General features: G+C 45.2%; 1 protein-coding gene across 3 annotated transcripts in view; it reads left to right on the forward strand.

The window, feature by feature from the left end:
* The window catches only part of EFR3B (EFR3 homolog B), a 164,968-nt gene that overhangs the window by 89,224 nt on the left and 58,406 nt on the right, over window positions 1-17,338 (forward strand). For all 3 annotated transcript variants that reach the window (XM_069728430.1, XM_069728431.1, XM_069728429.1), the window contains exons 2-6: window positions 7,454-7,527; window positions 9,350-9,477; window positions 14,443-14,593; window positions 15,485-15,606; window positions 17,189-17,338. In XM_069728430.1, coding sequence (XP_069584531.1) covers window positions 7,454-7,527; window positions 9,350-9,477; window positions 14,443-14,593; window positions 15,485-15,606; window positions 17,189-17,338 — 625 coding nt within the window. The remainder of the gene's footprint in view (window positions 1-7,453; window positions 7,528-9,349; window positions 9,478-14,442; window positions 14,594-15,484; window positions 15,607-17,188) is intronic.

The following is a 17,338-nucleotide window of genomic DNA, read 5'->3' on the forward strand; positions in this document are numbered from 1 at the left end:
ATTGTTGGCGCCCTCCTAAATATTTGATGCCCCCTTTGGAATAAATAACTGCAATCATTCACTTCCTATAACCATCCACGAGCTTCTTACACCTCTCAGATGGAATTTTGGACCAATCTTCTTACAAACTACTCGTGGTCTCTCATATGTGAAGGCGTCTTCTCCCAACAGCAATTTTAGGATCTCTCCCCAGGTGATCAATGGGATTTAGATCCGGACTCCTTGCTGCCACTTCAGAACTCTCCAGCGCTTTCTTTCCATCAATTTTGGGAGCTTTTTGCCATATGTTTGGGGTCATTGTCCTCCTGGAAGACCCATGATTTAGGATACTAACCCAGCTTTCCTGACACTGGGTACAAGGGGGCATTCTTTGCGTCTGGAGGAGAGAAGGTTTTTCCACCAACATAGAAGAGGATTCTTTACTGTTAGGGCAGTGAGAATCTGGAATTGCTTGCCTGAGGAGGTGGTGATGGCGAACTCAGTCGAGGGGTTCAAGAGAGGCCTGGATGTCTTCCTGGAGCAGAACAATATTGTATCATACAATTATTAGGTTCTGTAGAAGGACGTAGATCTGGGTATTTATTATAATGGAATATAGGCTGAACTGGATGGACAAATGTCTTTTTTCGGCCTTACTAACTATGTTACTATGTTACTATGTTACTATGTTACTATGTTACTACATTGTGACCCAAAATCCTTTGACGATCTTCAGATTTCATGATGCCTTACACACAGTCAAGGCTCCCTCAAGACTCCCAGCCAGCGCCAGAGGCCGCAAAACAACCCCAAGACATATTTGAACCTCCACCATATTTGACTGTAGGTATAGTGTTCTTTTCTTTGTAGGGCTCATTCAATTTTCAGTAGACATTAGAATGATGTGCTTTACCAAAAAGCTCTACCTTGGTCTCATCTGTCTACAAGACACTTTCTCAGAAGGATTTTGACTTACATGCATCCTGACAAACTGCAGTCTAGTTTTTTTATGTCTCTGTGTCAGCAGTGGGGTCCTCCTGGGTCTCCTGCAATAGCGTTTCATCTCCGTCACATGTGGACGGATAGTTCGCTCTGACACCGATGCCTCCTGAGCCTGCAGGACAGCTTGGATTTCTTTGGATCTTGATTGGGGCTTATCCACCATCCAGGCTATCCTTCATTGTAACCTTTCATCATTTTGTCTTTGCCGTCCACGTCGATTAGCTATAGTGCTATAGGTTGTAAATTTCTTGATTATGTTGCTCACAGTGGACAAAGGAACATCAGGATCTCTGGAGATGGACTTGTAACTTTGAGATTGTTGATATTTTTGGAAAAAAATTTGGGTTCTCGTGTCCTCAGACAGTTCTCCTCGTTCTGTTCTCCATACTTAGTGTGGCACACACAGACACACAATGCAAAGATTGTGTCAACTTCTCCCCTTTTTCCCTGGTTCCTGGTGTGATTTTCTATTGCCCACTCCTGTTCCTTGCCACAGGTGAGTTTGAACGAGTATCACATGCTTGGAATAAGGTTGTTTATCCACAATTTTTTGAAAGGTGCCAACAATTTTGTCCGTCCTATTTTGGGGGTTTTGTGCGAAATTATGTCCAGTTTTCCTTTTTTCGGGTAACTGCAATACTTCTTTGGAAGAAATATTTCATTTTCTGAAACAAATGCAATTGTGCCAACCCTTTGGTCAGGTGGTCATTAAATTCTACTGCCAGCCGTGGGAAGGAACAGATTACGATTTTTGTGGAGGTGTCGGTGCCCCGATTTTGGAACATTTGGAATCCTCGGTGTCCTGGTAGATGACTCATAGCTGGAGCCGGGCATCGTGCGACACTCAGCACTGGAGATAACACACATTGTACCCACTGATCACCGCTCAGCAATGACGGCTAATTATAAGGACGATCTCTGCTACCAGTGACATTCACCGCCCCTGTCTCTGCACAAAAGACCATGTGCCACTGTATCAGGGGAGAACATTATTAGCGCCATTAACCCTGAGCATTCCAATATAAAATCCCTCCACCCCACATACTAAAAGGGACAGAAGCGTACACAGTGTGCCAGCCAGCAATCCCCCATAACAGTGCAGCGTCCACAGATCCCCCATAACAGTGCGTCATCCACAGATCCCCCATAAGTGCGTCATCCACATATCCCCCATAACAGTGCGTCATCCACAGATCCCCCATAACAGAGCGTCATCCACAGATCCCCCATAACAGAGCGTCATCCACAGATCCCCCATAACAGTGCGTTATCCACAGATCCCCCATAACAGTGCGTCATCCACAGATCCCCCATAACAGAGCGTCATCCACAGATCCCCCATAACAGAGCGTCATCCACAGATCCCCATAACAGTGCGTCATCCACAGATCCCCCATAACAGTGCGTCATCCACAGATCCCCCATAACAGTGCGTCATCCACAGATCCCCCATAACAGAGCGTCATCCACAGATCCCCCATAACAGAGCGTCATCCACAGATCCCCCATAACAGTGCGTCATCCACAGATCCCCCATAACAGAGCGTCATCCACAGATCCCCCATAAGTGCGTCATCCACAGATCCCCCATAACAGACCGTCATCCACAGATCCCCATAACAGTGCATCATCCACAGATCCCCTATAACAGTGCGTTATACACAGATCCCCCATAACAGCGCGTCATCCACAGATCCCACATAACAGTGCGTCATCCACAGATCCCCCATAACAGTGCGTCATCCCCAGATCCCACATAACAGAGCGTCATCCCCAGATCCCCCATAACAGTGCGTCATCCACAGATCCCCCATAACAGAGCGTCATCCACAGATCCCCCATAACAGAGCGTCATCCACAGATCCCCCATAACAGTGCGTCATCCACAGATCCCCCATAACAGTGCGTCATCCACAGATCCCCCATAACAGAGCGTCATCCACAGATCCCCCATAACAGAGCGTCATCCACAGATCCCCCATAACAGTGCGTCATCCACAGATCTCCATAACAGTGCGTCATCCACAGATCCCCCATAACAGTGCGTCATCCACAGATCCCCCATAACAGAGCGTCATCCACAGATCCCCCATAACAGAGCGTCATCCACAGATCCCCCATAACAGTGCGTCATCCCCAGATCCCACATAACAGAGCGTCATCCCCAGATCCCCCATAACAGTGCGTCATCCACAGATCCCCCATAACAGAGCGTCATCCACAGATCCCCCATAACAGAGCGTCATCCACAGATCCCCCATAACAGTGCGTCATCCACAGATCCCCCATAACAGTGCGTCATCCACAGATCCCCCATAACAGAGCGTCATCCACAGATCCCCCATAACAGAGCGTCATCCACAGATCCCCCATAACAGTGCGTCATCCACAGATCTCCATAACAGTGCGTCATCCACAGATCCCCCATAACAGTGCGTCATACACAGTTCCTCCATAACAGCACGTCATCCACAGATCCCCCATAACAGAGCGTCATCCACAGATCCCCCATAACAGTGCGTCATCCACAGATCCCCCATAACAGTGCGTCATCCACAGATCCCCCATAACAGTGCAGCGTCCACAGATCCCCCATAACAGTGCGTCATCCACAGATCCCCCATAACAGTGCGTCATCCACAGATCCCCCATAACAGAGCGTCATCCACAGATCCCCCATAACAGAGCGTCATCCACAGATCCCCCATAACAGTGCGTCATCCACAGATCCCCCATAACAGTGCGTCATCCACAGATCCCCCATAACAGTGCGTCATCCACAGATCCCCATAACAGAGCGTCATCCACAGATCCCCATAACAGAGCGTCATCCACAGATCCCCCATAACAGTGCGTCATCCACAGATCCCCATAACAGTGCGTCATCCACAGATCCCCCATAACAGAGCGTCATCCACAGATCCCCCATAACAGAGCGTCATCCACAGATCCCCCATAACAGTGCGTCATCCACAGATCTCCATAACAGTGCGTCATCCACAGATCCCCCATAACAGTGCGTCATCCACAGATCCCCCATAACAGTGCGTCATACACAGTTCCTCCATAACAGTGCGTCATCCACAGATCCCCCATAACAGTGCGTCATCCACAGATCCCCCATAACAGTGCGTCATCCACAGATCCCCCATAACAGAGCGTCATCCACAGATCCCCCATAAGTGCGTCATCCACAGATCCCCCATAACAGACCGTCATCCACAGATCCCCATAACAGTGCATCATCCACAGATCCCCTATAACAGTGCGTTATACACAGATCCCCCATAACAGCGCGTCATCCACAGATCCCACATAACAGTGCGTCATCCACAGATCCCCCATAACAGTGTGTCATCCACAGATCCCCCATAAGTGCGTCATCCACAGATCCCCCATAACAGAGCGTCATCCACAGATCCCCCATAAGTGCGTCATCCACAGATCCCCTATAACAGCACGTCATCCACAGATTCCCCATAACAGTGCATCCTCCACAGATCCCCCATAACAGTACATCATCCACAGATCCCCCATAACAGTGTGGCATCCACAGATCCCCCATAACAGCACGTCATCCACAGATCCCACATAACAGTGTGTCATCCACAGATCCCCCATAACAGTGCGTCATCCACAGATCCCCCATAACAGCACGTCATCCACAGATTCCCCATAACAGTGCATCCTCCACAGATCCCCCATAACAGAGCGTCATCCACAGATCCCCCATAAGTGCGTCATCCACATATCCCCCATAACAGTGTGTCATCCACAGATCCCCCATAACAGTGCGTCATCCACAGATCCCCCATAACAGTGCGTCATACACAGTTCCTCCATAACAGTGCGTCATCCACAGATCCCACATAACAGTGCGTCATCCACAGATCCCCATAACAGTGCGTCATCCCCAGATCCCCCATAACAGTGCGTCATCCACAGATCCCCATAACAGTGCGTCATCCACAGATCCCTCATAACAGTGCGTCATCCACAGATCCCTCATAACAGTGCGTCATCCACAGATCCCCATAACAGTGCGTCATCCACAGATCCCCCATAACAGTGCGTCATCCACAGATCCCCCATAACAGTGCGTCATACACAGTTCCTCCATAACAGTGCGTCATCCACAGATCCCACATAACAGTGCGTCATCCACAGATCCCCATAACAGTGCATCATCCACAGATCCCCCATAACAGTGCGTCATCCACAGATCCCCATAACAGTGCGTCATCCACAGATCCCCATAACAGTGCATCCTCCACAGATCCCCCATAACAGTGCGTCATCCACAGATCCCTCATAACAGTGCGTCATCCACAGATCCCACATAACAGTGCGTCATCCACAGATCCCCATAACAGTGCGTCATCCACAGATCCCCCATAACAGTGCGTCATCCACAGATCCCCCATAACAGTGCGTCATCCACAGATCCCTCATAACAGTGCGTCATCCACAGATCCCCCATAACAGCGCATCATCCACAGATTCCCATAACAGTGCGTCATCCACAGATCCCTCATAACAGTGCGTCATCCACAGATCCCTCATAACAGTGCGTCATCCACAGATCCCCCATAACAGAGAAATCCACCTTCTGCCACTTTTCCTGCTTCCATCTGTTTAGCAGGATGTGGGACTTTGCAAATGCCACACGGTTTTTTTATTTGCCTTTTGTTTAGTTCTGGCTTCTGGGCACTGATTCCACCATGGAGGCCATTTCGAGACATAATCCTACAAACTGTTCTAGTTGACACAGGGACATGAAGTGACCAGGCCTGTTGGAGCTCTGCTGCATTGGAAGAGGGGCTTGCTTTGGATTTTCTAACGAACAAACGTTCCTCCTGAGCAGTTGTCTTGCGGGGTCTGCCGGACCTGGGCTTGTCAAACACATCTCCAGTCTCTTCTTTTTTTAATTCTTTCTACTTGACGCTGAGACACATTAAAGGTGCCAGCCACCCCTGCAGTGGAACTGGTCTTCAGCCTCTTAATAATCCAGGCTTTGGTCACAGGGTGGATTTTTTGCATGTTGTCAGAGCTCAAGTTGCAGTTCAAGTGAAGGTCTGGGGCGCAGGGTTTCTTTTTATACATACACACTAACCGATCATTTATTGAGCTCAAGTGAGGATGTAAACTAGGATTGGGTGCATTATATGACCAGGCGACAAAACTTTTGTCTTGCCAAAATCTGACCATTCTGTGTCCATTAACTGATCAATATTTCTGTATTGATGCCAATTTATTTTCTTAACCCAAGCAACATTTCGGAGCGTTTCAGCATTCAAAAGAATAATTTACACAACCAATGGATGAACTTAACGTCAGGTTATAAGCTACTTTTTACATAATATGGATAAGCAACGTAACTTCTGTCTGGGAGTGTAGTCATGGTTGTAGACTTAGTTCTAGCTGTAGACATGGTTGTAGACTTGGTTCTAGCTGTAGTCATGGTTGTAGACTTAGTTCTAGCTGTAGACATGGTTGTAGACTTAGTTCTAGCTGTAGTCATGGTTGTAGACTTGGTTCTAGCTGTAGACATGGTTATAGACTTAGTTCTAGCTGTAGTCATGGTTGTAGACTTGGTTCTAGCTGTAGTCATGGTTGTAGACTTGGTTCTAGCTGTAGTCATGGTTGTAGACTTGGTTCTAGCTGTAGTCATGGTTGTAGACTTAGTTCTAGCTGTAGACATGGTTGTAGACTTGGTTCTAGCTGTAGTCATGGTTGTAGACTTAGTTCTAGCTGTAGACATGGTTGTAGACTTAGTTCTAGCTGTAGTCATGGTTGTAGACTTGGTTCTAGCTGTAGTCATGGTTGTAGACTTGGTTCTAGCTGTAGTCATGGTTGTAGACTTAGTTCTAGCTGTAGACATGGTTGTAGACTTGGTTCTAGCTGTAGTCATGGTTGTAGACTTAGTTCTAGCTGTAGTCATGGTTGTAGTCGCAGTCATGGTTCTAGTTATATTAATGGTTTTAGTAGAAGCCAAAGCTCTAACTGCAGTCATTGTTGTAGTTGTAGTGATGGTTCTTGCTGTGGTCTTGGTCATAGTTTTAGCTCTAGTACTATTCATGGTTGTAGCCATAATTCTAGCTCTAGTCTTTTTTTAGTCGTGCTTACAGTTCTAGGTCATGTCGTGGTTACAGCTCTATTAGTATTCATGGTTGTAGTCCTGGTCATTGTCCGAGCTCTAGTCTTGGTTGCAGGTACAGTCTTAGTTCTACCTGTAGTCATAGGTGTACTTGTAGCCGTAGTTCTAGCTCCAGTTATAGTTGTAATCATAGTCAAGGTTTTAGCTGTAGTCAAGTTAATCTTGGTTCTAGTACTACTTATGGTTGTAATTGTGGTCATATTCTATCAGTGTTCATGGTTGTAGTCGTAGCACTGACTTTCCACTTATAGTTTCTTACTCTACTCCATAATACACCTAATTTCCATCATTTTAATATCTGTGTTCTCTCTTCAGGTCTGTGCTGCTGTGGAGCGCTGCGTCCTCGCTACAAGAGACTTGTGGACAATATCTTCCCAGAGGATTCAGAGGTGAGAGCTTAGGGTAATTTATGTATTTTTATTTTGATTTCCCCTTATTGTAGCAAACAGCACCACTCTTGTCACATGGGTTATGTCTGACAGCACCACTCTTGTCACATGGGTTATGTCTGACAGCACCACTCTTGTCACGTGGGTTATGTCTGATAGCACCACTCTTATCACGTGGGTTATGTCTGACAACACTACTCTTGTCACATGGGTTATGTCTGACAGCACCACTCTTATCACGTGGGTTATGTCTGACAACACTACTCTTGTCACATGGGTTATGTCTGACAGCACCACTCTTGTCACATGGGTTATGTCTGACAGCACCACTCTTGTCACATGGGTTATGTCTGACAGCACTACTCTTGTCACGTGGGTTATGTCTGACAGCACCACTCTTGTCACGTGGGTTATGTCTGATAGCACCACTCTTATCACGTGGGTTATGTCTGACAACACTACTCTTGTCACGTGGGTTATGTCTGGCAGCACCACTCTTGTCACGTGGGTTATGTCTGGCAGCACTACTCTTGTCATGTGGGTTATATCTGACAGCACCACTCTTGTCACGTGGGTTATGTCTGACAGCACCACTCTTGTCACGTGGGTTATGTCTGGCAGCACCACTCTTGTCACGTGGGTTATGTCTGACAGCACCACTCTTGTCACGTGGGTTATGTCTGACAGCACTACTCTTGTCACATGGGTTATGTCTGACAGCACCTCTCATCACATGGGTCATGTCTGGCAGCACCACTCTTGTCACATGGGTTATGTCTGACAGCACCACTCTGGTCACGTGGGTTATGTCTGACAGCACCACTCTTGTCACGTGGGTTATGTCTGACAGCACCACTCTTGTCACAAGGGTTATGTCTGACAGCACCACTCTTGTCACGTGGGTTATGTCTGACAGCACTACTCTTGTCACGTGGGTTATGTCTGACAGCACCACTCTTGTGACGTGGGTTATGTCTGGCAGCACCACTCTTGTCACATGGGTTATGTCTGACAGCACCACTCTTGTCACGTGGGTTATGTCTGACAGCACCACTCATCACGTGGGTCATGTCTGGTATTGTCGCTGAATTCACTAAAATGTGGCTGGTCTGCAATTACCAGACACAACCTGTAGACATGAGTGGTGCTGTTCTGTGAAATAAAATAGCAGCTACTTATGTAGGACGTGACTGAGACATCTGTGAGAGATTTTGTCACTGGTGACATTGCAAGGTCGGAGGAGAAAAACCTTCATACAGTCAATGCCAGGAGCGAAGCACAAATCCGCTGAGTGAGCTCCAGAGATCCAGGCCGCAGGGAAATCACTGCACGAAAGGGAAAATAGCGAAGTGATCTAATAGTCATGGCGGCAGCAGCTGCTATAACATTATACTGCATCATATGGTATTACATAACATTACATTATAGCATGTGATACAGCTCTCATATTACTAGTGTAAGAAATGACTGAGGTCCGTCGTCTCTTTGTGCCGGTTGAGTGTTTCGGATGTGATGTACACACAGAGGATCATTCACAGAAATCCACAACTATTACGTTCCCGTCCTACCAAAGTGCTGGGTGCAGGGGGGCCTATGTATGTGCATGGAGCCTTAGGAAGAAAATATCCTATACCTCTAAATCAAATGGCAACTGTATCTTTGGGATAAGTTTGTTACATAAGGCACCAAGGATTTAATTAGTCTCCTATGGAATGAAATGAGACCCTTCTCCTTTGGAATATGTAAGGCTTTTACACTCTTCATATTGTACAAATGTTTATATTGTATTGTTCTGTAATTGTATATATTGTGACCTTTACAGGATGGTCTGGTCAAAGCAAACATGGAAAAGTTGACCTTCTATGCACTTTCAGCCCCGGAGAAATTGGATCGTATTGGTGCCTACCTTTCGGAACGACTGAGTCGAGATGTGTCCAGGCACCGCTATGGGTACGACGACCGCCCTTGACATTTTCCACTGTAATTAAGAACTTCATATTGACTGCAGGTGTATGTTTCGAAACCATGTGGGGGCCACATTACCCAAGAGTGTATGTAACTTAGAGGAAGCCCACGTGGATATTATAGGGGAGGGTGCACAGCTCAGTCGTGATTTTCACTTCAAAAGAAGTGACTGTTAATGATGGGTGAGAGGCAGAGTCTAGCTTGCAGGAATGTGATATTTCGATTTAATCTTTCTCAAGGGATTATTCTGCGGAATGTCAGCGCACAGAAAATGGCGCACTAATAATGTGTAATAACAGGTAAAAGCTTTCTAGTCCCACGACCTTCAGGAGGAGGAGGAGACGTACCTGTTATTCTCTATGGTTTAAAAGGGAATCATCCACAGCAAATATTATATACGTAACATGTACTCCATAAGCTGTAATCAGAGATGTCAATGTGTTACCTGCGGTGTTATATAGGACAGTTACCCCTGGCTGCACTGCTCTCTATGGGAGGCAGAAGCACTAACAGTGACCCTTTACTTCACTTGTTATCTATGGGAGGCAGAAACCCTAACAGTGACCCCTGGCTGCACTGCTCTCTTTAGGAGGTGGAAACACTAGCCGGGACAAATGGCTGCACTGTTATCTATGGGAGGCAGAAACACTAACAGTGACCCCTGTCTGCACTGTTATCTATGGGAGGATTCTCTCTCTTTGTGAAGACCCAAGTAACAGGGAAGCCTAGAGACAGCCCTACGTGTGGTTGATGTCCAGTTTTTGGAAGCCCAACACATCCAGTTATGGGAGTCCTTATGAATGTCACCTCCCAACAATTAACCCTTCTCCCATCCTTTCCCCTTAGTCTCCATTTCGGCTCACACTCATTATTATGCCCCTATGTAGCCAGGGTGATAATCTCCAGGAAGGTCGCTGAGATTTTGGGGCGCGCATCTCTATTTCCTCCCCCTCCTGAATCCTGTGTCATCACAGTCCTTCATCCCTAGATTTAATGCTTCCTACTTAATAAATGGCCTCCCATCAGCTGCGCCGTCCTAATGCCCTCAGATTGTGGATTAGTGCAGGAATCCTGGGCTCGGCGGCACATCTGTTCTGCAGCTCGTCCACCCCAGCCTGCCCTCCGCTAATACAGATGCTCTCTGTATATTTGGGAAGAGAAGTCAGCGGCATTCGAGGTGTCCTGTCCGTGCCCTGCGCCCCGATCTGCCACAGTCCGGGAAGATGAGTTGCTGGTGCAGGTACTTGTTCACACACTACACATATCCTGCATGGCAGACAGTGGGGGGAATGGCCGAAAGTGCAGGGGAGGAGGAATGGGGACCGGGACAGAGGATTATACTGCTGTCTGTGTATGGGGGTCACCGAGCAGGATGTAGCAGAGCGGAGATTGTATGTGCAGAATATCACCTGCAGTCCTATGTAACATCACAGATAACACAGTGATATGTGTCTGAGTTGCAACACTCCATACTCTAGTCACAGACTAGACTGCACCAGCAGAATAGTGAGTGCAGCTCTGGAGTATAATACAGGAGGTAACTCAGGATCAGTAATGTAATGTATGTACACAGTGACTGCACCAGCAGAATAGTGAGTGCAGCTCTGGAGTATAATACAGGAGGTAACTCAGGATCAGTAATGTAATGTATGTATACAGTGACTGCACCAGCAGAATAGTGAGTGCAGCTCTGGGGTATAATACAGGATGTAACTCAGGATCAGTAATGTAACGTATGTACACAGTGACTGCACCAGCAGAATAGTGAGTGCAGCTCTGGAGTATAATACAGGATGTAACTCAGGATCAGTAATGTAATGTATGTACACAGTGACTGCACCAGCAGAATAGTGAGTGCAGCTCTGGAGTATAATACAGGATGTAACTCAGGATCAGTAATGTAATGTATGTACACAGTGACTGCACCAGCAGAATAGTGAGTGCAGCTCTGGAGTATAATACAGGAGGTAACTCAGGATCAGTAATGTAATGTATGTATACAGTGACTGCACCAGCAGAATAGTGAGTGCAGCTCTGGGGTATAATACAGGATGTAACTCAGGATCAGTAATGTAACGTATGTACACAGTGACTGCACCAGCAGAATAGTGAGTGCAGCTCTGGAGTATAATACAGGATGTAACTCAGGATCAGTAATGTAATGTATGTACACAGTGACTGCACCAGCAGAATAGTGAGTGCAGCTCTGGAGTATAATACAGGATGTAACTCAGGATCAGTAATGTAATGTATGTACACAGTGACTGCACCAGCAGAATAGTGAGTGCAGCTCTGGGGTATAATACAGGATGTAACTCAGGATCAGTAATGTAATGTATGTACACAGTGACTGCACCAGCAGAATAGTGAGTACAGCTCTGGAGTATAATACAGGATGTAACTCAGGATCAGTAATGTAATGTATGTACACAGTGACTGCACCAGCAGAATAGTGAGTGCAGCTCTGGAGTATAATACAGGAGGTAACTCAGGATCAGTAATGTAATGTATGTACACAGTGACTGCACCAGCAGAATAGTGAGTGCAGCTCTGGGGTATAATACAGGATGTAACTCAGGATCAGTAATGTAATGTATGTACACAGTGACTGCACCAGCAGAATAGTGAGTGCAGCTCTGGAGTATAATACAGGATGTAACTCAGGATCAGTAATGTAATGTATGTACACAGTGACTGCACCAGCAGAATAGTGAGTGCAGCTCTGGGGTATAATACAGGATGTAACTCAGGATCAGTAATGTAATGTATGTACACAGTGACTGCACCAGCAGAATAGTGAGTGCAGCTCTGGAGTATAATACAGGAGGTAACTCAGGATCAGTAATGTAATGTATGTACACAGTGACTGCACCAGCAGAATAGTGAGTGCAGCTCTGGAGTATAATACAGGAGGTAACTCAGGATCAGTAATGTAATGTATGTACACAGTGACTGCACCAGCAGAATAGTGAGTGCAGCTCTGGGGTATAATACAGGATGTAACTCAGGATCAGTAATGTAATGTATGTACACAGTGACTGCACCAGCAGAATAGTGAGTGCAGCTCTGGAGTATAGTACAGGATGTAACTCAGGATCAGTAATGTAATGTATGTACACAGTGACTGCACCAGCAGAATAGTGAGTGCAGCTCTGGAGTATAATACAGGATGTAACTCAGGGTCAGTAATGTAATATATGTACACAGTGACTGCACCAGCAGAATAGTGAGTGCAGCTCTGGAGTATAATACAGGATGTAACTCAGGATCAGTAATGTAATGTATGTATACAGTGACTGCACCAGCAGAATAGTGAGTGCAGCTCTGGAGTATAATACAGGATGTAACTCAGGATCAGTAATGTAATGTATGTATACAGCGACTGCACCAGCAGAATAGTGAGTGCAGCTCTGGAGTATAATACAGGAGGTAACTCAGGATCAGTAAAGTAATGTATGTATACAGCGACTGCACCAGCAGAATAGTGAGTGCAGCTCTGGAGTATAATACAGGATGTAACTCAGGATCAGTAATGTAATGTATGTACACAGTGACTGCACCAGCAGAATAGTGAGTGCAGCTCTGGAGTATAATACAGGATGTAACTCAGGATCAGTAATGTAATGTATGTACACAGTGACTGCACCAGCAGAATAGTGAGTGCAGCTCTGGAGTATAATACAGGAGGTAACTCAGGATCAGTAATGTAATGTATGTACACAGTGACTGCACCAGCAGAATAGTGAGTGCAGCTCTGGGGTATAATACAGGATGTAACTCAGGATCAGTAATGTAATGTATGTACACAGTGACTGCACCAGCAGAATAGTGAGTGCAGCTCTGGAGTATAATACAGGATGTAACTCAGGATCAGTAATGTAATGTATGTATACAGTGACTGCACCAGCAGAATAGTGAGTGCAGCTCTGGGGTATAATACAGGAGGTAACTCAGGATCAGTAATGTAATATATGTACACAGTGACTGCACCAGCAGAATAGTGAGTGCAGCTCTGGAGTATAATACAGGATGTAACTCAGGATCAGTAATGTAATATATGTACACAGTGACTGCACCAGCAGAATAGTGAGTGCAGCTCTGGAGTATAATACAGGAGGTAACTCAGGATCAGTAATGTAATGTATGTACACAGTGACTGCACCAGCAGAATAGTGAGTGCAGCTCTGGAGTATAATACAGGAGGTAACTTAGAATCAGTAATGTAATGTATGTACACAGTGACTGCACCAGCAGAATAGTGAGTGCAGCTCTGGGGTATAATACAGGATGTAACTCAGGATCAGTAATGTAATGTATGTACATAGTGACTGCACCAGCATAATAGTGAGTGCAGCTCTGGGGTATAATACAGGATGTAACTCAGGATCAGTAATGTAATGTATGTACACAGTGACTGCACCAGCAGAATAGTGAGTGCAGCTCTGGGGTATAATACAGGATGTAACTCAGGATCAGTAATGTAATGTATGTACATAGTGACTGCACCAGCAGAATAGTGAGTGCAGCTCTGGAGTATAATACAGGATGTAACTCAGGATCAGTAATGTAATGTATGTACACAGTGACTGCACCAGCAGAATAGTGAGTGCAGCTCTGGGGTATAATACAGGATGTAACTCAGGATCAGTAATGTAATGTAATGTATGTACATAGTGACTGCACCAGCAGAATAGTGAGTGCAGCTCTGGGGTATAATACAGGATGTAACTCAGGATCAGTAATGTAATGTATGTACACAGTGACTGCACCAGCAGAATAGTGAGTGCAGCTCTGGAGTATAATACAGGATGTAACTCAGGATCAGTAATGTAATGTGTGTACACAGTGACTGCACCAGCAGAATAGTGAGTGCAGCTCTGGGGTATAATACAGGAGGTAACTTAGAATCACTATTTTGCCTCTTCTCATCTTCCACTTTTCCTCTGTTAGTTATGTCTGCATCGCCATGGAGGCTCTTGACCAGCTCTTGATGGCCTGTCATTGCCAAAGTATTAACCTGTTTGTGGAGAGTTTTCTGAAGATGGTAGCCAAACTCCTTGAATCAGAGAAGCCAAATCTCCAGATCCTGGGGACTAATTCTGTGAGTATGTTGCCTTGTGCTGTACGTGTCACCATCCACCGGTGGATCCAGGGGAGAAGAGCGGCCACTAGATATTCTAAAGGCCCTGCTCCTCCCCTTTATGTGCTCCTTCACTGTGCCCCTCCCCTTTGTGTACCCCTCCTCTCCTTATGCCACTACCCTTTACATGCTCCTCCTCTATGCCCCACCACTTTAGGTTCTCCTCCTCTATGCCCCACCCCTTTGGGTGCTCTTCCTCTCTCTATGCCCTCCCTTTTATGTGCTCCTCCTTTCTATATGCCCACCCCCTTTAAAGGCTCCGCTCCTCCCCTTTTTATGCTCCTCTTTCTATATCTCTCGCCTTTATGTGCTCCACCACTATGCCCCTCCCCTTCTGTCTATGACCCTCCTCTTCTCTCTATGACCCTCCCCTTTATGTGCTCCTTTTCTATGCCCCTCCTCTTCTCTCTATGCCCCTCCCCTTTATATACCCTCCTCTATGCTCCTCCTGTTTATGTGCTCCTCCTCTCTGCCCCTCCCCTTTATGTGCTCCTCCTCCTCTCCTTATGCCCCTCCCCTTTACATGCTCCTCCCCTCAGTCTGTGTTTTTTATGTTTCTCTCTGGAGCATCCTCCTGGTGTCTCGTCTCCTCACCGTCCTCTCCATGTTCTGCCTTCCTGCGGAGCCAGTGCTTATACACAGCAGCCAGTGTGAGGAGCCGGACCTGCAGTGTAAAGTATGAGGGAGGGACGGAGTCACCGGCAGTGGATGGCGGGATAAAACTCTGCTTGTACCAGGCTGTTATTTCTCCATTTCTCTGCACATTAGAGACTGAATTGATTTTTTCTATGTAAAGTGCTCCCCGCGGCCGCTGTGCGTCTGTGACTGTGGAGTTGTTGTTTGATCCCTCAGTTTGTGAAGTTTGCCAACATTGAGGAGGACACGCCGTCCTACCACCGCAGCTACGACTTCTTTGTGTCCCGCTTCAGCGAGATGTGCCACTCCAGCTACGAAGACCTGGAGATCCGGAGCAAGTAAGTGGCGGGCGGCCGATGCCGGCGGTGTGACGGCGTCCAGTGTGTGCCCAGGGTCACAGGGTGGGATGTCGCATGTCTCGGGGGTCCATCCGTCCGTCCGTCACTGAACGTCTGAGTCTCAGGCCGTGGGACAGCAGCACACTGACCCACACAGCAACTCAGAAGACAACAGCAGTGATTGTCCGCAGATTGCAGACGGGTTTTATCCGTTTTTAACTGATACATTGTTGCAAATTCAATGGATAGAACAGTTCAGACAGTTACAGGCTCTAGTGAAAAAGATATTGGAGGAGAAAACTGTGGCCGCAAGAAGGAGAGAACACGGATGAGTCCTGAGACGTAAAACTGAGGTGTGAACACAGCCGAAGGCTCAGACATACAGAGATTAGGTGGCAAAATGTCCCATATTCATGGGCGAATAAAGTAATGCTATTTCATTCCTCAGAACGCTGTGGATTCTGTCTGTCTATTATCTATCTATTATCTATCTATTATCTATCTATCTGTCTGTTTGTCTATTATCTATTCTGTCTTCCATGTGGGCCCAATAAAGTCCACTTATATTTTTTCCTAAAACCTGGAGTGCTGCCTTCCATTTTTTTGGTCCCTGTATATTTGGCAAGTTTATGGATTAGTTGCTTGGAGGCCTCTGCACCCATTTAATTGTATGTGCTGTTCCATTTTTTTTCTATCCATCTATCTATCTATCTATTATCTATCTATATTTATCCATCTATTATCTATCTATTATCTATCATCTATCTATCATCTATCATCTATCTATCATCTATCTATTATCTATCATCTATCTATCATCTATCTATCATCTATCTATTATCTATCTATCTGTCTATTATCTATCTATCATCTATCTATCTATCTCTCTATCTATCTATCTATCTATTTATCTATCTATCTATTTATTATCTATCTATTATCTATCTATTATCTATCTATTATCTATCATCTATCTATTATCTATCTATATTTATCCATCTATCATCTATCTATTATCTATCTATCTGTCTATTATCTATCTATTATCTATCATCTATCTATCTATCTATTTATCTATCTATCTATTTATTATCTATCTATTATCTATCTATTATCTATCATCTATCTATATTTATCCATCTATTATTTATCTATCATCTATCTATCTATCTATTATCTATCTATCATCTATCTATCATCTATCTATTATCTATCTATCTATTTATTATCTATCTATCTATTAATGATCTATCTATTATCTATCTATTTTTTATCTATATATTATCTATCATCTATCTATTATATCTATCTATCTATGTATTATCTATTAATTATCTATCTATATATCTATCTATTATCTATCTATTATGTATTATCTATTATCTATCTATATCTATTATCTATCTATTATCTATCTATTATCTATTATCTATCTATTATCTATCTATCTATTTATCTATTTATCTATCTATTATCTATCTATTATCTATCTATTAATTATATATCCTTCTCTGTTCCTTGCGACCCGATATTTGATGTTGGATGTATTATTTAATATCTGATATATTCTTATTATTTCAAGCATACGGATGGCAGGAATTAAAGGTCTTCAGGGAGTTGTCAGGAAAACGGTTAACGATGAACTTCAGGCCAATATCTGGGAGCCTCAACACATGGACAAGATTGTTCCTTCCTTACTGTATAACCTGCAGCATGCGGAAGCCATAGAGAG

Source organism: Ranitomeya imitator, chromosome 5 (assembly GCF_032444005.1).
Source record: "Ranitomeya imitator isolate aRanImi1 chromosome 5, aRanImi1.pri, whole genome shotgun sequence".
Taxonomy (NCBI): domain Eukaryota; kingdom Metazoa; phylum Chordata; class Amphibia; order Anura; family Dendrobatidae; genus Ranitomeya; species Ranitomeya imitator.